At 41.8% G+C, this 23,203-nt stretch overlaps 1 protein-coding gene and 1 long non-coding RNA gene across 2 annotated transcripts; one reads left to right on the top strand and one right to left on the bottom strand.

Moving 5' to 3' along the window:
• The first annotated feature begins 1,329 nt into the window (after positions 1 to 1,329).
• On the top strand, positions 1,330 to 4,615 carry LOC115105864 (uncharacterized). The gene is made up of 3 exons (XR_003859934.2): positions 1,330 to 1,480; positions 3,619 to 3,751; positions 4,527 to 4,615. It is a non-coding gene; the product is annotated as an uncharacterized LOC115105864 (long non-coding RNA).
• LOC115105862 (excitatory amino acid transporter 1-like) lies at positions 2,283 to 21,944 on the bottom strand. The gene is made up of 10 exons (XM_029628311.2): positions 19,441 to 21,944; positions 18,290 to 18,429; positions 17,893 to 18,030; positions 11,717 to 11,921; positions 11,552 to 11,594; positions 6,253 to 6,524; positions 5,264 to 5,497; positions 4,795 to 4,989; positions 4,525 to 4,659; positions 2,283 to 3,733 (listed from the first exon to the last, which is right to left on the bottom strand). Exons 2-10 carry the CDS (start codon positions 18,426 to 18,428, stop codon positions 3,529 to 3,531), a joined length of 1,566 nt encoding a protein of 521 aa, XP_029484171.1. The 5' UTR covers position 18,429; positions 19,441 to 21,944; the 3' UTR covers positions 2,283 to 3,528.
• Between the last annotated feature and the right edge of the window lie 1,259 nt (positions 21,945 to 23,203).

The raw sequence follows: 23,203 nt of genomic DNA on the forward strand, positions 1-23,203 counted from the left end.
AAATTTGTTAACATCTCTGTTAGTGAGCATTTCTCCTTTCCCAATATAATCCATCCACTTAACAGGTGTGACATGAAGAAGCGGATTAAACAGCGTGATCATTACACAGGTAACCCTTGTGCTGGGGACAATAAAAGGCAACTCTAAAATGTGCAGTTTTATCACACAACACAATGCCACAGATGTCTCAAGTTTTTAGGGAGCATGCAATTGGCATGCTGACTGCAGGAATGTCCACCAGAGCTGTTGCAAGAGAATTGAATGTTAATTTCTCTACCATAAATCACTTCCAATATTGTTTTAGAGAATTAGGCAGTACGTCCAACCGGCCTCACAACCACAGACCTTGTGTAACCACGCCAGCCCAGGACCCCCACATCTGGCTTCTTCACCTGCTCGATCATCTGAGGCCAGTCACCTGGACAGCTGATGAACTGAGGAGTATTTCTGCCTGTAATAAAGCCCTTTTGTGGGGAAAAACTCATTCTGATTGGCTGGGCCTGGCTCCCCAGTAGGTGGGCCTGGCTCCCAAGTGGGCGGGCCTATGCCCTTCCAGGTCCACCCATCCACCCACTGCCCAGTCATGTGAAATCCATAGATTAGTGGCTAATGAATATATTTCAATTGACTGAATTCCTTATATGAACTGTAACTTAGTAAAATCGTTGAAATTGTTGCATGTTGTGTTTATATTTTTGTTCAGTATAAATGCCTTTTTATAGCTTCCAAATATGTTTTTACAACGGTGGGGAGTGCCAAGATGGAGGCACGGTGTCGTCAACACAGCGCTCCATCAGTCATCTAGTGTATATATAAATAATTGTGCCAGGGCATAAATGTAGCCCAAACAACATTACGACAGCTCCCTCTTGTGGAAGGACTTGAAAGTGCGCGAACTGACGTCATTGACTGAACAGGTCTGAGTTCAGAAAATCTACAAACAGTAGAAAAACACACTTTTTTTCTGTCTTACCTTTTTTGTGTTTCTTCCTGTTTCTTGTCATCCCATCAACATGGGATGCTCCTGTGTATACAAGTAATTCGCGAGCTGGCAAGCTGAGGTAGCTAGCAAACTAAATTTCCCCTCAGTTTGTAAAGTACGTTACCGTGTGGTAACCGCTGAGCGCTAACGTTAACAAGCTAAGCTATCAAGCAGAGAACGGGCTTTTCTTTTTAACACCATCTAACAAATGGACATTGTAAATACAATTTGAGAGCAAGTAATTTACCCCCCCCCAAAAAAAATTTTTTTTTTGCAAGCAGATAGCTATGTAGCTTGCCAATGTTTGTTTTGTTTTCCTCACGACAACGTCTCACAAGATGCTAAAACACAGAAATATTTTAATTATATTTCGCGCGCCAGGATCGTCAAGTCACATGACATCACTCTCCCAGAGTGAGTTGCAAGTGTAGGGTCGGTCAGCGAAAGAAGAGTGAAAAATAAAACGGCAATGGCGCATGGTAAATATGGATGTTTCATGTAAGTATGGATGGTTTTACCTGATTTTAGCTTCTGCAGGTGGTTATCAGCTAGAGTATCAATCAGAGTTGGGTCAACATTTTAATAAAATACTGTTGATAAAGCCCACATGTCGGTAGATACTGTATCTTTATCAGCTCACATATAGTGCTGCTCAAGTCTTACCACAAGATGGCAGCAGATGTCCACCAACGATTTAATTGCAACCTGCTGTTCCCGGAACAGCTTGATTGTGAGAATAGAGGGGACTACTGTAGCTTCTTTCTCTTCCAAACGTAATATTTAACTAGGATGTCGCATTTAGATAAATAATCAACTTTTTTCCTAACATCCATCAGATCTTCGCACATAACTACACGATTGTAGATTATTCAGTGTCTGAAACCATTACATTACTATACATAAGCTATTACATTTACCTTTTAAAGCCACAGTCTATACGTTTCCAGTAATTTCAACTAATTAAATATACCCCTTGATTTAGAAGAATGTGACTCGTAGCTCATACTATAATGAGATGAATAGTACAACTGTCTTTATTACCTTATCATAACTAGATAATAAAATAAAGACCTAGGCATATTACTTCATTGTTATGGTTGTGTTCTCATATAAGACAACAGAGTGTGGCTTTAAGGCACATTTTGAGACATTTGTTAAATTGGGTTACCTTTATCACATTTTGTCTTATTGCACATGTATTACTTTTCATTGTGTGCTGTGTAGGGTAATACTTACTTTATTATAATTGCTATAACACATGTTATGTAACAGTTTATTACTCACCAAAATCAAACATTGCTTCCTTTTTACATTTTATTCAAAATGTTATTCACCAAAGACAAATCTACCAGTCCATTTAGTTCCTTTTCACCACAAATGTTGCCTTTACGGAAAGTGAACCATCATATCTCAAAACTTAAAGAAAAAAAGAAAGAAAATAACATATTTTCTAAATCCGTTTGAGTTAGTTCACACATACTGTAATTATCACGAACTATGTTCCTTGATTTCACTAACCAAGGCATTGGAGTGGCATTTCGGCCCTGAAAACAAATATCTTTCTGAATTGAGATTAAAGAAGACATATTCAAGTAAACAACTATCCATATTATATAGTTAATTTACACATATATCGACATACAATCACTCTACAAAGCCTTAAAAATATTAAACACCTGCTATGATAAAATAATGATGTACTAAATAGTGAAGGATATTTCAAAGACTCGTTTGTCTTAGGGCTGGCTACAAAATAGGGAATATATAGTGATAACAATTGTTGGATACATATATAGTGATGACGATTGTTGGATACATCTCATTTTAACCATATTGTCAGCATCACAGCACCACCTTCAAGAATTTGATCAATCAAAATAAAGTAAAAATACAATTGGAGTTGTCATATGCAACAGGAATATTGACAGCATGATAAAAGTTAATCAAATCAAAACAACAAAAAAATACACACCACTTGGGGATTGTTATTTAAATTACTGCTTATGATAGGAAGTTGGTTGTTTTTCACCAGAAACAGCTCATAGGGCCTAATTTCATTAGTTGTAGCAAATAAAATGTAATTGTATTTATTATGGATCCCCATTAGCTGCTGCCAAGGCAGTAGCTTCTCTTCCTGGGGTCCACCAAAATTAAGGTAGTTATATACAAATGTGTTCTCTTTTGCTTTTTTTGAAGTCATTCAAACATAGGTTGTCCTTTCATAATTTTACAAAATTCCTTTTGGACATCAACACCCCATATCACTTTCCTCATTACTTATACCATTATACCATATACATATTCTAGGCCATGACTTAACTCAACACAAAAATACCCAGACAAACCATAAAACAGGTGGCCTATCTATCTAGTAGAGAGGCGCCGGATGTAAGTAATTTGATTGGGCAACTTCAGAGAAAGAAACATATTTTTAAAAGTTGTAGAGTGAAAATAACTGGACAAATATGACAGATTGAAAACAAAAATGAACCAAAACATTCCGTGTGTGTGCTTGCGTGTGCTTGTGTGCACTATTGAGCGTTGATCTACATCTTGCTTTCAGTTTTCGGACGTTTGGCATTTTCGTGGTCGTTTTCCTGAGAGATGAGCTGGTATGGTTTCTTCCTCTCCTCTAGCACAATGTTCCCCATCTCCACATCCTTGGCCTGCAGCTCCTGTCGAGATAGGAATTCCACAATGCCAGCCCCAATGGAGTCACCCAAGACGTTGGTTGTGGTACGCAGCCGATCACTACAATCCAGGAATAACGTAAGAAGAAAAAGCTTAACCAGGGTGAAGGAGTCATATACAGTGGGAGGAGAGACAGAGGTCGAGAGGGGTGGTGGGACATACAGTTTTTAAAAGAAAACCCTAGCCTATGTCCGCTGGGACATTTGGTCATGTTATATTGAACAGGTCAAAACATTTACCTATTTCCTGCTTTTGATTAAAGGTAAACTAACGTCTTTAGATTACTCATAGTCAAACGAATGCAGAGGGGAAATAGTCCACAGCATTATCAAGCAGAGACAATTCCAATATATCCTGTTAAAGAGTAGTCAGAACACTCCCTATAGGCTATCTCATATTCTAATCACTGTGAGAAACATCCATGTTTTCATTAAATGAGGCTTTGACTCTGTCTGCACATTCCATCCCTCCTAGTTTATAGAGAATGGGATTTTTTCTCACTACCCAATTAGCTGTGTAATTTCTGGGAAGGGAATTCTAATTGAAATCATTAATTTGGGCAACCTAATTATGTTTCTATGTTAAAACTTTAAAAAATGCAATTCCAAAAAGTGGAGCAAGACCCGAGGGATAGTACAAGTGTGTCACTAGGGTTGTAGTTGATAAAAAAAGGATGTTCGACCTTTAAAATGAAAGATAAATGGTTTGCATTTCAGTTCCAGTCATTATACAATTTGTATACTATACACAATAAGTAGTGTGGTATATTTGCACCATAATAGATTTATCATTATTCAAATATAATTTATCTATTCTCATGTCTCAATCTGAAAATGGGAAAAATTACTCACAGGAACCAATCAACTGCAATGATGAGGGTGATGTCATCAGTGGGAAGTCCAACAGAGGTCAACACAATCACCATGGTGACCAGTCCAGCCTGTGGTATCCCAGCAGCTCCAATACTTGCTGCAGTGGCTGTGATGCTGTTTTATAGCACAAAATGATATATTTTAAACTCTTATCTTGATAAATCATGTAATGTAATTGTAATCATATCAACATCTTTTCATTCTGTAAACATAAACTTTAGCTTATTAACCTTAGATACTAATTCTTACCTGATTGTAATGATCTGACCTAAGTTCATGTCCATGTTGTTAACTTGAGCTATGAAGATAGCTGCCAGAGCCTCGTAAAGTGCTGTTCCATCCATGTTAATGGTTGCGCCGACCGGCAACACAAACCGCGTGATGCGCTTATCCACCTTGTTGTTTACCTCCAGACACTTGAAGGTGATGGGAAGGGTTGCTGAGCTGAGATAGAGACGGAGAGAGAAACAGATGGTGTTTGAGTGGTTGTTGTTTTAGATTTTTTGTATTAGATCTATTCATCATATTCTCCAGGGGTAAGCTTTAGTAACACTACTAACGAGGATGGTGATGTCTTATAGGCACAATCTGATCAAGAACACTCCTGGCCCTACTATAATAGGTTTTGATTTGACATGAGTCAGGGCCAAGTCAGGCGAGGCTACAGTGTGGCGTAGTCCGAGCAGGCCAGGGAGGAGATTAATGTAAGGTGACCAACCTGGAGGAGGTTCCCAGGGCTGTGATGAGGGCCTCCACCAGCCCCATGATGAAGATGAAGGGGTTCAGCCGTGTGATGGCGAAGTACAGGCCGGGGAGGATGATGAAAGCGTGGATGGACAGGCCTATGATCACCGTGATGGTGTACATGGCCAGCTGACCACCCATCTCAGTGATGTCATCCATCTCCACGATCTTCCCCGATATGAGGAACATGATGCCGATTGGTGCATACCTGTAGAGCAGAGGACGGAGAAGAGGTTATGCTTGGGAAGGGTATGGTCAAATAGTTAAAAGGGACTTATTTTTCTGTGTAATACTATAGGCCTGAAAAAGTCAAATGTTCAGTCTCTCACGGACAGACATTTGAGAAATCATCAGTGCATTCTGAGAGTGCAGAGCGCGGGCTATGAAATTACCTTTATTCATAAACAAAACTTGGTTTAAATCTGTCAAATATCTGACTGGGAATATTTTGGATTTATTTGAGTGAACATGTCACTGGTCTTGGTTACAAAGCCTTGTAATTCATCTGTGGAATCATTTAGCATCAGGAAGCTACATGCCCCAAGATGGTTCTATGTTGGCCAATTATGAGATTGTGGTCCTGCAATTATCTCAGTAACCCTAAAGACCTATATCAGATCATGCCTGTTTATAGTTACCAGATAATTCATAGCAATACCTCAGGCAAGAGGCTAAATAAAGCCATTTGATTGAATTGAGAGGGAGAGATACACATAGTAACTCCCAACTCTACAGGCAGAGTGCCTGTAGGTAGACTTAGCATTTCAAAGCATAGATGTGTAGATTTCTCTGTGCCTGATCTAATCATGAACCACATGCAATGCAGGGGGTTTGCATACACACACACACACACACACACACACACACACCTAATGAATGATTATTGGACCATCATCATAACACACACACACACACACACACACACCATCCTTATAAACACCTATACACACACCAACTACTCACCACATGATAATTGCCACCAGTCTCATGATAGCCTCATTGAGGCTGTCGAAGAAATCCCTGAGGGGCTGGCCCTGCTCCTTCATGTTGCCGATGATGAGGCCAAAGCACATGGAGAAGACCACCAGCCCCAGGGCGTTGACCCCGTTCACCGTGCCTGGGATAGGGATCACCTCCTCCCGGGTAATCTGCTCAGTCAGGTTGGTCAGGTTGAAGACCGAGTCATTCACCGTCACCGTTACATGGACAATTCGCTTCCCGTATTTGGTTTTGAACTGGAGGGAAAGAGCCGGTTACGTGAGTGATGGGTTATCATTGTCTTGTTAAAGTGATGATAGCATGTCATTTCCTTTAGTGAAAGTGTTACTGAAATAGTATTTTTTAAGTAATGTTTCTGAATATCAAATCAAGAGTCGGCTTTCTATTCCGCAACAAAGCCTCCTTCACTCACGCCGCCAAACTTACCCTAGTAAAACTGACTATCCTACCGATCCTCGACTTCGGCGATGTCATCTACAAAATTGCTTCAAACACTCTACTCAGCAAACTGGATGCAGTTTATCACAGTGCCATCCGTTTTGTCACTAAAGCACCTTATTCCACCCACCACTGCGACCTGTATGCTCTAGTCGGCTGGCCCTCGCTACATATTAGTCGCCAGACCCACTGGCTCCAGGTCATCTACAAGTCCATGCTAGGTAAAGCTCCGCCTTATCTCAGTCCACTGGTCACGATGGCAACACCCACCCGTAACACGCGCTCCAGCAGGTGTATCTCACTGATCATCCCTAAAGCCAACACCTCATTTGGCCGCCTTTCGTTCCAGTTCTCTGCTGCCTGTGACTGGAACGAATTGCAAAAATCGCTGAAGTTGGAGACTTTTATCTCCCTCACCAACTTCAAATATCTGCTATCTGAGCAGCTAACCGATCGCTGCCGCTGTACATAGTCTATCGGTAAATAGCCCACCCATTTTTACCTACCTCATCCCCATACTGTTTTTATTTATTCATACTGTCATTTTATTTTCTGCTCTTTTGCACACCAATATCTCTACCTGTACATGACCATCTGATCATTTATCACTCCAGTGTTAATCTGCAAAATTGTAATTATTCGCCCACCCTCCTCATGCCTTTTGCACACAATGTATATAGACTCTCCTTTTCTCTACTGTATTATTGACTTGTTAATTGTTTACTCCATGTGTAACTCTGTGTTGTCTGTTCACACTGCTATGCTTTATCTTGGCCAGGTCGCAGTTGCAAATGAGAACTTGTTCTCAACTAGCCTACCTGGTTAAATAAAGGTGAAATAAAAAATATAAACTCAGCCTCTTCATTTTGGCCTGTGCTCCAGTCTTCAAGTTGGATTTTGATGTGCATCTACTGAACATAGATAAGGTGTCTAGGGAAGGTTGTCAGACTTGTGCCCTTTCGATAGACTAGAGAGCAAAAACTCTAAAGGCACCTGCTCCACTCATCACAGCCTTGTGAATTAAACAATGGGCCTCTGTATGGCTGGAGCAGTATTCTGTAAGGTTCAGCTGGATCTATGATGACCCTGTATGGGGAGAGGATCCAGACCACAAAGTGTTGAGCTCCCCATGGACATGCCCCCCCACCACCAAAAGCCATGGAAAAAAGGTTTAGAATGACAGGAAATGAGCTCAGACCTTGTCCGGGGCCCTGCGAAACTGCGGTACGCCACAACCCCCACAATGCTACTATTGCAACACTGCCAATGCTTCATTGCAGTTCAGACCCCACTGTGTCCATCAACCATACCACAACAACTCCAAAACATTCAGATGAATAATGGAAGTGGGTTCTTTCTTATCTGCCGCTGGTGATCATTTTTTATTCACAGCAGAAGTCCAGGCTGTATCACAACCGGCCGTGATTGGGAGTCCCATAGGGAGGCGCACAATTGGCCCAGCGTCGCCCGGGTTAGGGTTTGGCCGGGATAGGCCTCATTGCAAATAAGAATTTGTTCTTAACTGACTTGCCTAGTTAAATAAAGGTTCAATTAAAAAAAAAAAAAAAAATTAAAATTAAAAATCTGATTTTGTCATTTGTTCCTAGTGGTCGGAATTTTTCTTCCAGTGTAAATAAAAGTCGCCCTCAGTTTTTTTACATTTTACGTCTCTTGTGTAATGATTTATCTCTACTCAGAAAATCCAAAACCAGAAAGCTTCTTCTGAAAGTGACAGTAATGTGTCCATTCACAAAAAGTATTTTTTTTCATTGCCATCATTATTTCAACAGAACCATTTTCCGTGGCAAACTTTTACTTAGGGGTTAATCTGCTTATAGAATGAGGAAAGCTGTTTTACTTTATACCTTTCAGACTGTCAGTACAGTTGAAAGTATGGATTATATCCCTCGCGCTCCACGCAGGTCAGGTAATAATTAAAACAGTCACGCTGTTGATGTGACAGCTTGAGAAGACGTGCCCACGGTTCATAACAAACCATACGTCAGACCACGCACTGTCTCTTATTTCTTCTCGCAAAGTTATTTTAGCCATATTGCTCAAGTTGACTGCTTCGCTGCTCCCATTTTTCGAATTGCATTTTCCCAGGTCCTGGTAAAGCAGCGGTTCCCAAACTTTTTTTGGACCACGACCCCATTTTGATATCTGAAAATTCTTGCGAGCCCAACCATGTGAAAAAAATGATGTAATTAACAGCAAATGTTTACTTTTTTATTTGGGGCTTTGGCAGAATTGAAAAACATTCTAACAGTATTTCTGATTGGCTTCTCAACTCACCATCATATACTTTTAATGTGGGGCTGTGACAGTCAATTCCAAATTAGTCTGACATAATGTCTCTTATCTCACCACCACTAATAAAATGGGTGTGCTTGATGCATGTCACGTCAGAGATTCTCAAAATCAGGGGGTGTGGTCGACAGTGCGCACCTCATATTTGCTGTCACATCCAACCTGGATCTATATTTGGTTTTAATGCAGACGATAGCACTGAATCCAGCTTCACACAGATATGAGCTGGTGAAGGGTACCATGAGGTTTATAGTGCTTTCAAAACAACTGGGAACTCTGGAAAAATACGAGCTCAAATCATGGCTTCAGTGATCTTCAGGTCGGAAAGGTGGAGCTCGACAAACGATTTTTCCCAGTCGGCGCTTGTTTTTTTCAGAGTTCCCAGTTGTCTTGAATGCACTGAAGTCGGAGATTTCCGAGTTCCCACTTACAAGTTCCCAGTTGTTTTGAATGTGGCATAAATGCTTAGAGGGAGACAGCAGGGTATTCCCTTTGAGTCAGGAACAAAAACTGCTCCGTAGTGACCCGTGAATGCATTCGGTCACATGACCGCTCGATTAGCTGTTCGATTTCACTTACCGGTATGTCAACTGAGCCAGGATCACAGTCAAACAGATTGGGAAGTAGGTCCTAAAGTGCTCTTCCAAGCATTGGAGGTGAGCAATCATCACTCATGTTGGACACTTACAGATGCTGTTTTCTGTCAGTAACATGCACAGGCGAGGGAAGGGGGCATGGCTTTTGGAAGACTCTCCAATAAGAATTCTTTCCTCTGAATCCACTGATTCGGTCACTCATCGGTAGAATGTTGTTGTTTTAAAAAAAATGTTTTTTTAGTAATTTCCAATTCCAGTTAGTCTTGTTCCATCACTGCAACTCCCGTATAGACTGAGGAGAGGCAAAGGTCGAGAGCCATGCATCCTCCAAAACACAACCCGCACTGCTTGCTTACCCCGGAAGCCAGCCACAACAATGTGTCGTAAAAAATACCGTACAGCTGGCGAGTAAAGTCAGCATGCATGCCCAGCCCCCCACAAGGAGTCACTAGAGCGCAATGGGACAAGGACATCCCGGCCGGCCAAACCCTTCCCTAACCTGGATGATGCTGGGCCGATCATGTGCCGCCTCATGGTTCTTCTGGTCGCGGAAAGCTGCGACACAGCCTAGGATCGAACCCGGGTCTGTAGTGACGCCTTTAGCACTGCCTCAGACCGCTGCGCCACTCGGGAGGCCACCCATAGAATGTTTTTGTATTTCCCCTGCATGTTTGTGTTCAGTTTCCCAAATATGTCTGTTACATAGTCAGGGAGACGCATTTTCTTTTCATTACACAGAAAGTCAGTTTCTTTTACATACATTGTGAATGACAACAGCACCTCTCTCAATGAGAAAAATTGTTCTAACACTCGATTACCATCAAGCCTCAGTATGAAATAGAACATTGTCATGCCTCCACATAGTTTTGCGAACAGGCGTGCTCACAGTGGATGTGGTTTGATAAAGTTTACAATCGAAGTTACCTGCTGCAGTATTTCTCTCCATTTGGAGAGCATAAGCTGGGGAGTTTTGAGTCATTCAGTTAGTTTCCTCTTGATTGCTAACAATAGCAAAAATTGTTCGTTTAACAGTGTTATCTCACAAAGGTATTGATTTGAGTCTTGGTGCCTCTGCCTCCCCATACATTGTTTTTTCACCATATCAATTGTGGCCGGTAATATCAAAGTCTCTGCAATAGTGTGTGGTTTCATAGCATTGTTCGCCAGTACCCACTCAGGGCCACCAAGAGAGGGAAAGCCCACAAAACTCTATATGCAAGCCTCGGAGCACTACAGGAAGTCAGACCAGCTGTTCCTGTGTCAAAAAGCCTTGCATTGTCCAAGCAGAGGTTTTCACACTGGGTTGTGGATGTCATCGCTCAGGCCTATAATGGTGTAGGGCTCCCTGTTCCAGAACATGTGATATGTCACTCTACCAGAAGTGTCACCACATCCAGTGCTCCCCTAAAAGGCGTCCCCATGAATGAGATATGTGCAGCTGCTACCTGGTCGTCGCCCTGCACGTTCTTAAGATTTTACAAGGTCAACGTCTCATCCTGCCACACCATGGGACCTGCCATTTTCCCAGTGACATTGTCGCATTAATCAGAGGTTAATAGTACTATAACTGTACTGACGTCTGAAAGGTATGAAGTAGAACAGAAGTTACGATTGTAATTATGGTTCTACGAATATCTGTAAGACCGTCAGTACTTTCCTGTCACACTGAATCTTTGGGCAAGAAGATTTTCTGAGACCGTGTGTGGTCTGATGTACGGTTTTATATGAACTGCGGGGGCACGTCCTACCATGTTGTCACATCACCGACGTGACTTTGTTGTTGTTATTACTCGACCTGTGGGGAGTGCGAGGGATATCATCCACAATTTAAACCGTACTGACGGTCTTCAAGGAATTCGTAGAACCATAGTTAAATTTGTAGCATCCGTTTGTAGTAACAAAGTCATTAAATGCTTTACCTGTTGTGTGCAGGCTTGGACCATGTTTGGTGGAAACATGTTTCTGAAATGAAAGAGCATGATCATCACAATGAATGAACACAGGGGTACAATGGCACAAAAACAGTTCATATTTCCTCCACTAAACCCCTGACCCTCCTCCTACTCTAGTATGCAGCTAGCTACCTGATGAGATCCAGGAAGGCGTCGGCAGGGCTGATGTCCTCTATCTTCGACTGTTTCATGAACTCATCCTTAGATCCTTTCCCAGGGTGGATGATGAGCACCACGATGATGCCTATGATGACAGCGATAATGGTGGTGGTCATGTAATACACCACAGCTCGCATGCCCATCTTTCCTGAAGCCTTACTGTCCAGTGCTGCCATGCCTGGTTGGGAGAGACAGGGGAGATGTTGTTTAGAAGAACAGTATTATCCCATTGTGCAACATTTCTAACATTTCTTCATAGCAGTGGCATGAAAACACTTGACATAGCAATTGCCTAGCCATATTAGCCTGCATTCTGGATAGCTCCTGAAGCTATGCTGATGTGTTGCATGGTGTTGGAGCCAGAGAGACAGAAGGGTGAGTCCTTGCTCTGGTCAAGAAAAACCCAATGCCCTAAGGCAGAGACAGGAACACTGTGAGAACTGAGGGGCCACAGAATTGTTGAGAAGTGTCTATGCCATAACAAGCAATTGTTGGCTGGTATTGGAACAGCAGGGTTCTCAGATATCTCATCATAGGTGAAAATGAGGTTGAACTCAGTGAACTGGGGCTATCAGCTGTAACATCAAGAGACCAGTGGCGACCCGTCATTCTGTTTTGAGCCCCACATTTTTAGCAAAAAAATTATAAAATATATTTTATTTTTTGGGGGGCTTGCCTGTTTTGCATGTTATTTTGGCATTAATACATATCAGTTCGCAAATAATGTTTAAAAAAATAAAATTGGATTGAGTTAATAAAGATGCATACAAACATGGTCTCTTTTTTATTTTCTTGAGTAAGGCAGCTCCAAATTGCAGGTGTTTCAGTCTAGCTCAGTGCTTTCTGTGGTGGTGGGGCAAGCCAGCAGAAAATACAGAGCTCTGCTCTCATGGGGACACTACATTTTCTTTTTTCTTTATTTAACTAGGCAAGTCAGTTAAGAACAAATTCTTATTTTCAATGACGGCCTAGGAACAGTGGGTTAACTGCAAAACGACAGATTTGTACCTTGTCAGCTCAGGGATTTGAACTTGCAACCTTCCGGTTACTAGTCCAACGCTCTAACCACTAGGCTACATCACCACCAAGTCTATGGGAAGACCTCGAAAATTCTAGCCATTTGGGTGTTGCCATAGAGTTACATTAGAACTGCCCATCCAAGAAAGCTCAAGGTCATTGGCCACAGATATAATTACGTCAAAGTTATACAGTTGCAGTCAGAAGTTTACATACACCTTAGCCAAATACATTTAATGTCAGTTTTTAAAAATTCCCTGTCTTAGGACAGTTAGGATCACAACTTTATGTTAAGAATGTGAAATGTCATAATAATAGTAGAGAGTGATTTATTTTAGCTTTTATTTATTTTCTTCACATTCCCGGTGAGTCAGAAGTTTACATACAATCAATTAGTATTTGGTAGCAATGCCTTTAAATTGTTTAACTTGGGTCAAATGTTTCGGGTAGGCTTTCACAAGCTTCCCACAATAAGTTGGGTGAATTTTGGCCCATTCCTCCTGACAGAGTTGGTGTAACTGAGCCAGGTTTGTAGGCCCCCTTGCTCGCACACGCTTTTTCAGTTCTGCCCACAAATGTTCTATAGGATTGAGGTCAGGGCTTTGTGATGGCCACTCCAATACCTTGACTTTGTTGTCCTTAAGCCATTTTGCAACAAATTTGAAAGTATGCTTGGGGTCATTGTCATTTGGAAAACCCATTTGCAACCAAACTTTAACTTCCTGACTGATGTCTTGAGATTTTGCTTCAATATATCCACATCATTTTACCTCCTCATGATACCATCTATTTTGTGAAGTGCACCAGTCCCTCCTGCAGCAAAGCACCCCCACAACATGATGCTGCCACCCCCGTGCTTCATGGTTGGGATGGTGTTCTTCGGCTTGCAAGCGTCCCCCTTTTTCCTCCAAACATAACGATGGTCATTATGGCCAAACAGTTATTTTTTTGTTTCATCAGACCAGAGGACATTTCTCCAAAAGTACGATCTTTGTCCCCATGTGCAGTTGCAAACCATAGTCTGGCTTTTTTATGGCGGTTTTGGAGCAGTGGCTTCTTCCTTGCTGAGCGGCCTTTCAGGTTATGTTGATATAGGACTCATTTTACTGTGGATATAGATACTTTTGTACCTGTTTCCTCCAGCATCTTCACAAGGTCCTTTGCTGTTGTTCTGAGATTGATTTCCACTTTTTGCACCAAAGTACGTTCATCTCTAGGAGACAGAACGTGTCTCCTTCCTGAGCGGTATGACGGCTGCGTGGTCCCATGGTGTTTCTACTTGCGTACTATTGTTTGTACAGATGAACATGGTACCTTCAGGCATTTGGAAATAGCTCCGAAGGATGAACCAGACTTGTGGTGGTCTACAATTATTTTTGAGGTCTTGGCTGATTGAGTTTGAAGGTATGCCTTGAAATACATCCACAGGTACACCTCCAATGATGTCAATTAGCCTATCAGAAACTTCTAAAGCCATGACATCATTTTCTGGAATTTTCCAAGCTGTTTAAAGGCAAATGTCAACTTAGTGCATGTAAACATCTGACCCACTGGAATTGTGATACAGTGAATTATAAGTGAAATAATATGTCTGTAAACAATTGTTGGAAAAATGACTTGTGTCATGCACAAAGTAGATGTCTTAACCAACTTGCAAAAACTATAGTTGGTTAACAAGAAATTTGTGGACTGGTTGGAAAACGAGTTTTAATGACTCCAACCTAAGTGGATGTAAACTTCTGACTTCAACTGAATGTACAGTAGCTTTGATTGGACTGTTCATGTCAACATCATACTTTCAAAATCCTAGCTACCAGTCATTATGAATCAAGTCAACAATCTACTGGCAAATCCTTTTTAATCCTTGTCATATGAAGAGAAATAATGAAGAGATTATAGATAAAACATATCGGTGCTCATTGTCCATTGGACATAAACATTACACAACAAGTTGGAAATCGCAAATTCACCAATGAGTGGTTTGGAAGGAATCAGTGACGGGTTTGGAAGGAATCAGTGACGGGCTGTGTGGTCCCAAATCGCAACTCGGAATTGTAAATCTGGCCTCTTTCTAGAGCTACGACCTAAAGATTAATGAAGTTATCAACATTCAACCTTGTTTTTTTCTGAGTTGTTTTGAAAGCACCATAAATCCAGAGAATGCCAGAATTTGATGACAAAATTTGCCCACGAAGGACCACCTTCCTGTTCAAGTGAACATAGCACAACAAGGCGAGTCCAAAAATGTATTGTATGATGCTGCATAAATTATGTAATATGCCAGGGAAATATGTTTACTGTAGCTAAGAAAGTAATTCAAAATCAAATCAAAATGTATTTGTCACATGCAACGAATACATGTGTAGACCTAACAGTGAAATGCTTTCTTACAAGCCCTTAACCAACAATGCAGTTTTAAGAAGAAGAAATAAAAGTAACAAATAATTATAGGGCAGCAGTAAAATAACAATAGCGAGGCTATATACAGGGGGTACCGGCACAGAGTCCATGTGTGGGGGCACTGGTTAGTCGTGGAAATTGAGGTAATATGTACATATAGATAGAGTTAAAGTGACTATGCATAGATAATAAACACAGAATAGCAGCAGCGTAAAAGAGGGGAGGAACAATGCAAATAGTCTGGGTAGCCATTTGATTAGACTATAGTAAGATGTTAGTAACCCATGTGCCTCACCCTAATAATTTGGTCTATTTACTTTACTAATAATTTGGTATATTTAATTTTGCCTACTGTTCTGACATGGTGGTGCACATGTAGCCTATATAGCCTGTTTGAGATAAATGCCATCATTGAATATTGTAAGAGCTTTCACTGTCTGCTTATATGCCCCCTTTATTTATCCTACGGTTCTGACTTGGTGTACAGGGAGAACACTGTAAGAACGACCCACGTTCTGAATTCTGTCACTGTACATTTCAAAAGTGCTAAACAAATAGTTATATCGACTACGTCCGTCTTAGCTCGCTCGTTAATGTCTTAATCGAAATGACGGATTGCGTCTTATCCTCTTGTCGTCCCCTTATGCCATAGTTTGTACATCTCATTTGTCATTAGAAACCAAATTTGTTTAAGCAAGTTAGCCATATCAGCTATGTTTTTATAAAAAAGGCAGTAAATGAGGCTGAGTGAACTGTTTCGCTGCCAGACAAGGCGCAGGTGCAGCAGTGGTAAGATGTTGGGACTGCTGTTGGGACAGCTATATGTAGGCCGTAAGAGTTTGTGGGCACTGTTTGTCACGTTATAGTGCAATTCATGTATTGTTTAGTGTTGTGTAGTGGCTTTGCTGGCATGTATCCCACTTTTTTATTATTTTTGCCAAACCAAGATGTACAGTACATGCTGAAATCACCACTGCAAGAGACTAATAGATGACCTCAATGTGAACTAGTCTACTGCCATAGCAGTCACTCTCCTCTTTCTCAGAGATTATTTATCATCTCTCATTATTGTAGACCAGAGATTATCTGACCTGCTGGTTGATGGAGCCTAATACAAAGAGTCAACAGGTGTGCAGATTAATGGGCTGCCTGACAGTCATCTGACAGAAATCAGGTTAATAGCAAAACATACAGGCGAGCAAATGTATTGAGGTTCTCCATCTGAAATTAGATAAGGATTATGGTTTGCTTCTCCCGACCGACATCTCTCAATCTTACGAAAAGGCCAAGGGTAAGAGAGCCATTATAGAGAAAGACCTCTACCTGAAAAAGCGTTGCAATAAAGTTTGCTTTGGATTTTCCAAGGTGTCAGGGGCCGTTCTGGTGTGCTGATGGAGTAAGCGTTTTTTGTGTAAGTGAGATGTCTGTGCTTTAATTCTGTTAGGGGCACTGCCATTAGACTAAACCTCCTCACCCTCCATTTAACCCTCGTTCAACTCTCAATCTCCTTCATCCCGCTTCCCTCTCCCACAATCACCCCTCTGCTCCTTTCTGTGTCTCTCTGTTCTGTGCCTCTTTATTTCACTATCTCTCCCTGTTTCTCCCTTTCTCTTTTTCTGTCTCTTCCCTCCATCCTCTCTCTGAGTCCTCAGAAACTTGTCCACTTGCCATGCGCCCATAACGACATTGCATCTCCACATTGCCATGGAAACTGCAAACAAGCCTGTGTGACCATTTTCACAGGACTAAAGAAATGACTTATGTGGGTTCTTTTCAGGGGTTACTACAAAGACGAAGGATGAAACAAAAATTGACCCCACACATCTCCTTTTCTGCCGCTCTCCACAGTTCTACTATTTTTTTGTGTTTAAAATGTGATCAGAGAAAGGATTCTTAGTAAACATTCACTGCTTTTTTCAAGCCAGTGTGAACATTCACAAATTAGGTTAGTTTGAAAAGAAAATTAGATACAGATCAGCTCAATCTTACTTTGAGAAATGACTAGAGCTTGCTGCTGTAGGTCTAGTTTCAAGGTCACAGTAAATCACTCAGCGTTAGCATAGTGATGTCATTTATACTATACGTCATACCAAGCTAGGTCATATGGATCCTAACCTTGTTGAGGACTCAGGAAGATACTAGATGGTGTAGTTACATGTCTGCTTGTATACCTGGGCAGTGGCCCCTTTTTTCTAGGTCGTAACCTCTTATCCCACCACCCTCCAAACCACTTTCTGTATTTTGGTGCTGGGTGTCATGGAATGCCACAACACAATACAGCTGTGTAGAAAGTGGCGGAGTGGCACATTGTGTGCTTTTATCCTTGTGAAGTGAAGCAGGAGGAAGAGGTTCAAAGGGGGTACCCATCCCAAAGCTACCCTCTCAGACCCACAGGCAGTGGGTGTCTTTTCTACTGAAGCTAACCCCACTCCCTCCATCCCTCTTCCCTCATTCTCTACACCACATTTTAATAGAAAAGGAGTACAATGAAGTGACTGTCTCCATACCAGAGCCTAGAGACCAATGGGAATCTGGAGAAAAATACATTTCACACGGATCAAGCACAAGTTACAGTACCTGTGCTTGTGCCTCAAGCCCCTTTGGCATTCTCCTTTTTCCTTTGGGCCTCCACACCTGTCTTTCAAACACCACTAAATCCACCCCTCATCTGCATGCTCAAAACATCTAAACATGCTTCTGGTGGAGGGCATCCGTATAGTGACTTGGTGTACCTGTGATTAGACTGGATACTAGCAGGGGAAGCACCAGCATCTGTAGCATCCTCATCAGCAGCTCTCCGGGGAAAGAGAAGTACTTCACCTCTCGGTAGGTCATTTTATAGGGACGCAGTGCAAAGCCTAAGATTATACCTGGAGAATCAGAAGGGCTGATTAGTGGGCTTGAAACATGAACATTAAACTGCATGTAGAACAGAGGACAATGAGAGGCTCTGTCTCTCAATCACCTCTAGAATGAGGTTTGTAGGTGAGTCTCCCTATTGGATTTTGGATTGCAATAGAGGAGCATGGGTTTCAAAGTGTGTGTGTGTGTGTGTGTGTGTGTCCGTGAGTATGTAGGCCTGTTTGTGTGTATTGTGTATGTAGGCCCCTCCGTGGGGGGTTCACTCACCTACAATGACGGCAGCTACAGTAAAGAGCACGAAGGCGTGCTTCTTGAAGAATGCCTGGACATCTTCTTTAGAGATGTCCTCCACTTTCCTTTTGGCCTTCATGGTCCTTATGTGGATGCCCTCCCGGATCCGCTGCATCCTAGTGTGGAAATACAAAGCCGGGAGAGTTTCCTCATTACTGGTCATGACTGCAGACAGAACTAGGGGTGTCTCACACACCTCTTAAACACCCAGAGAACCTGAACCAATGGGTCGAACTGGACCTTACCTTGGTGATAGCTACTGGAGATAGATGAAATGACACATGACAATACACATGCAGTTGAAATGACATTGCAATGCAGTTGATAAGAGAAAAAAAGGATAGCTTCTTTTTCTTATCGCAAATCTTGACCATATGGTGTGTAATCAAAATAACAATGTACATAAATTGATATGATAAAATAATCACAGAACCTTGAGAAGAGAGCAAGTAATTTTAGTGTAACAAAAAAGCCAGCATTTTTTTCCATTATGAATCCATCCATGACAAGCATTGAAGACCCTGAACACAGGAAGCATGGAACCCTGCAGGTGCAGATCTGCATCCATAATACACCATGGCAAATCATTAGTCTATCCTGGAGGATTATAAATACACAAACTCATGCACACCAGAATAATGGAATAACAAAAACAATATTTTTGTGCTTTCTTTAAAAAAAAACATTACTCTTAGAGGAAATGTGTTTGTGCCCTCATACATTTAATAGATGCCCCGTCATGCATTAAAGAAACTTAACAGAAAGCACCTTACAGCTCTGTATGTTGGAAAGGCACAATTTGTCAATCAGTTGTTTGATTGAAAATGCCAGTTGGCAACACTCTGAACAAACTGCACATTTATATACAAAGATTTGGTTTGCATTTCAATTAATGTAAATGATGTGGACATGTTACTATGGATAGTGTAAAATGTAATGAAAATCAGAACAAAGGATGAGACCGTTCATGAGTGGCCACATCAACAGTATGTACCCCTGATATACAGATACAACAACACAAGGTCCACACAGACCTGACCATTCCCTTGCTCAACACCACCAACAACTCTCAGTTGTTATGAACTTCAAGAAAACCTAAAAAGGGAAAAGCAAAACAGAACACTGACCTTCACCAGTGTAGATGTTCCTTCTTTAGACAAACTCCTATTCCTGACGATGCTCAGGGTTATCCTCAGCCTGGTCAGGCAGGGAGCAGCAGTGGGTCCGGCAAGAAGGCAGAGAAGGGAGGAGAGATGGAGTGAGAGAGACGGGCACACAGAGAATGGTAGATGTGCGTATATGTTCTCTTAAGACGACTGAAGCAATCCCTCATACTCCCATTCTCTGAAGAGGGAGGAGACTTTAAAACTCAGAAAGAGAGGGAGGAGGAGGCAGTGAGGGGAGATGATAGCCCTTCCTATTTATTGTTTTTCTATTAATTTTACACTGTTTCAGTTGACACACTCTCTCTCTATGATTTGGGGAATGTTATGTACCTAACTCATTCCAATGAGACTGCCCAAAGTGATGCTCAGAAAGCAGAAGTGAGTAAGAGTGGACAGCAGGCTATTCCTTATACACTTTTAGAAGAAAAAAAGGTGCTATCTAGAACTCAAAAGGGTTGCTTTCTCATGCAAACTGCTGCATTTTACTCAGAACGCATATCTTTCATCTCCACTTACCTCTCACACCTCCTCTTCTCGCTCTCCCCTGCTCTCCTCCTCCCACTTATCATTTCCTTTCCCATCTTCCCTCCTCCCCATCCTCTCCTCCATCCTCTTCCCCTCTCTGCTGGGCTATTCATCCCTCACTGGGGTGCTTCAGATAAAGCCTGTGGACCCGTAGGCGAGCTCTGCTCCAGCCCAATGTGGTAGGGCTCTCTCCCTCTGCTACAGTGCAACCTCAGCCCAAGGTGGTAGCACTCCCTCCCTCTGCTTCAGTGTAACTACCCAAGGTGGTAGGACTCTCTCCCTCTGCTTCAGTGTAACCTCAGCCCAATGTGGTAGGACTCTCTCCCTCTGCTTCAGTGTAACAGCCCAAGGTGGTAGGACTCTCTCACTCTGCTTCAGTGTAACTACCCAAGGTGGTAGAACTCTCTCCCTCTGCTTCAGTGTAACAGCCCAAGGTGGTAGGGCTGTCTCCCTCTGCTTCAGTGTAACTTCAGCCCAAGGTGGTAGGACTCTCTCTCTCTCTGCTTCAGTGTAACCGCAGCCCAAGGTGGTAGGGCTGTCACCCTCTGCTTCAGTGTAACCTCTCCCACAATCCTGACAAACAGGACCTTTCATCATCAGCAGCAGTGATGTTGCTGGTGAAGGAAGCCCTGGATCTGACTGTCAGTGTCTGGTGCCATAAGATCAGCATTAGTTCCAAGATACTTTGAAAAATTGAAAGATCATTCTGAGTGTTTCACAAAAAATACGTTTGATGTTTGACAACAGTGCACCATTTCAAATGCCCAGTAAATCTTTATCAGATATTGAGATCAATAGTAAAATCACCTCTACAACTCTCTAGAATTCATAAAACACACAGAGCTAAGTTGGTCAAGCAGAATGTGTTGTTACTGTGGTAGTGGCCTTCTCTGGGACACGCATTGGCAGTCGACAAGGAAAACTCAATGAGGATCTAACAACTCCATACACATGTTTTTTATTTAACCAGGTAAGTTGACTGAGAACACATTCTCATTTATAGCAACAACGTAGGGAATAGTTACAGGTCAGAGGGAGGATGAATGAGCCAATTGGAAGCTGGGGGTGATTAGGTGGCCAGATTTGGAATTCTGCCAGGACACCAGGGTTAACATCCCTATTCTTACAATAAGTGCCATGGGATCTTTAGTGACCACGGAGAGTCAGGACACGCGTTCAACATCCCATCCAAAAGACAGCACCCTACACAGGGAAATGTTCCCAATCACTGCCCTATGACATATTTTTACACCTTAGGAAAGAGTGCCTCCTACACCACATCCAGCAGCATCTGGTCTCCCATCCAGAACTAACCCTGCTTAACTTCAGAGGTAAGCCAGCAGTGGGATGCAAGGTGGTATGCTGCTAGTTTGGGTTAAAGGCTGATGGGGTACATACACGAACATGGCTCCCAACACAGTCTAAACAAGACTATGCTTGGTTCTGTGTTTCTGTCAAATCAAATCACATTTTATATGTCACATGCGCCGAATATATACAGGGCGTACCAGTACCAGATCAATGTGCAGTGTAAATGTCTTCACTGATATACCTGAACCCGATTACCCGAGATCCAACTCAGTATCTGAACAGGTTGGATCCAAAATTCTGTAGTTGACCCTCAGATCCTGGGTCGGATCACGCTTTGTAGCCACGGACCTGGGATATGTCTGAAAATGTGTGAAATACCATCCAGATCCGAAATTACATTTGAAGAATAAAATATCCTGACGAAAATAAATATCCTCTGCATCACATTTGCGAAGCATCGCAATTGGTTCAGGCAATAGCATTAAAATATATCTTCTGCCTGTCTGCCTCTCTCTCTGTCTAGCTATAGCGAACTTGCAACATTATTTCAACTGGGTCCTCACCCTTTTCCACACAAATGGGCTTGGAATTGACACAGCTGTATTTGCATAAGGGATAAGGGTTCAGGTAGCCCATTTTCTGACATTTCCACTGGAGATATGGGATCAGCATTTTTCTATTTCACACTGAGGCATGGTGGTTAGTTAGGCCTATAAAGAAGGAAAGTGTTGGAAAGATTTTTCAAATACAGGGAATAACTAGTGTTATTCGCAGTGGATGGAAACACTGTTGACTTTCTGTGTGAGGTGATGAAAAAAAACTGAGTCAGCAATCAGAAATACTATTAGACATCCCCAAATGTGAACTTTTATAGACCTACATTTGCGCTCAGGCCAGGTACTTCTATGCTTGCTCAATCAAAATAAACATTAACAAAGGGCAAACAATTGACACAATGAATGTGCATGAATTAGCGGGAGACAGAAAGCTCATTGTTGGCAGAGAGGTGCCTATAGTGCATCTTCGTGACACACCCCTTCCCGTATGGTGCCGACATTTTAAATTAGGCATGTAATTTATGAAAATTCGAAGCTGTAGTGTAGACCACAACTCAATTATTTGAAAATGGCCTACAACAGAAAATGCATGTGAAAAGGTTCACTGCCTGCCAGACAAGTCAAAACAATTCTGATGGCTTACACAGCAATAAAGCTGCATTTTTGTTCTTTCAGATCCATTTGGTTCTGATAGAGACCTGACCCAATTTGGATCAGATTCTCCCTCATCTCTTATATATTTTGGGTCCAATCTGGTTCATGATCTGATCCACCTCGGAACCGAATCAGATCGGTATTGATTTTTTATTTTATTTACAGGACCCTTGGGTGTCAGATGGGAATTTCACATATCCAATTTGGTTCAGATCTTAATTTTGGTATCCGAGAGAACCTGAAGTAGTACGAGGTATTTGAGGTAAATACAGTTGAAGTCGGAAGTTTACGTACACCTTAGCCAAATACATTTAAAGTAAGTTTTTCACAATTATTGACATTTAATCCTAGTAAGAATTCCCTGTTTTAGGTCAGTTAGGATCATCACTTTATTTTAAGAATGTGAAATGTCAGATTAATAGTAGAGAGATTTCACGATCGTCGTATGAAGCGGACCAAAATGCAGCGTGGTATGTGTTCATGATGATTTTTTATTAAAAGAAAGCACTGAACACTGAATACAAACTATACAAAACAATAAACTAAATAACGACCGTGAAGCTCTACTGAAAACGGTGCTGACACAAGCAACTAACATAGACAATCACCCACAAACAAACTGTGAAACCCAGGCTACCTAAGTATGATTCTCAATCAGAGACAACTAATGACACCTG

The sequence above is a fragment of the Oncorhynchus nerka genome, linkage group LG22, assembly GCF_034236695.1.
Source record: "Oncorhynchus nerka isolate Pitt River linkage group LG22, Oner_Uvic_2.0, whole genome shotgun sequence".
Classification (NCBI taxonomy): Eukaryota; Metazoa; Chordata; class Actinopteri; order Salmoniformes; family Salmonidae; genus Oncorhynchus; species Oncorhynchus nerka.

Bases quoted from the DNA above. Each gene is read 5' to 3' on its own strand.
- LOC115105862 (XM_029628311.2), bottom strand. From the start codon at position 18,428: ATGCAGCGGATCCGGGAGGGCATCCACATAAGGACCATGAAGGCCAAA. The intron at 11,922-17,892 runs GTACACCAAGTC...TCTCCCAACCAG, and splicing joins AGTATCCAGTCTAATCACAG to GCATGGCAGCACTGGACAGT. The intron at 4,990-5,263 runs GTTGGTCACCTT...TCTCTATCTCAG, and splicing joins GCCCTGGGAACCTCCTCCAG to CTCAGCAACCCTTCCCATCA.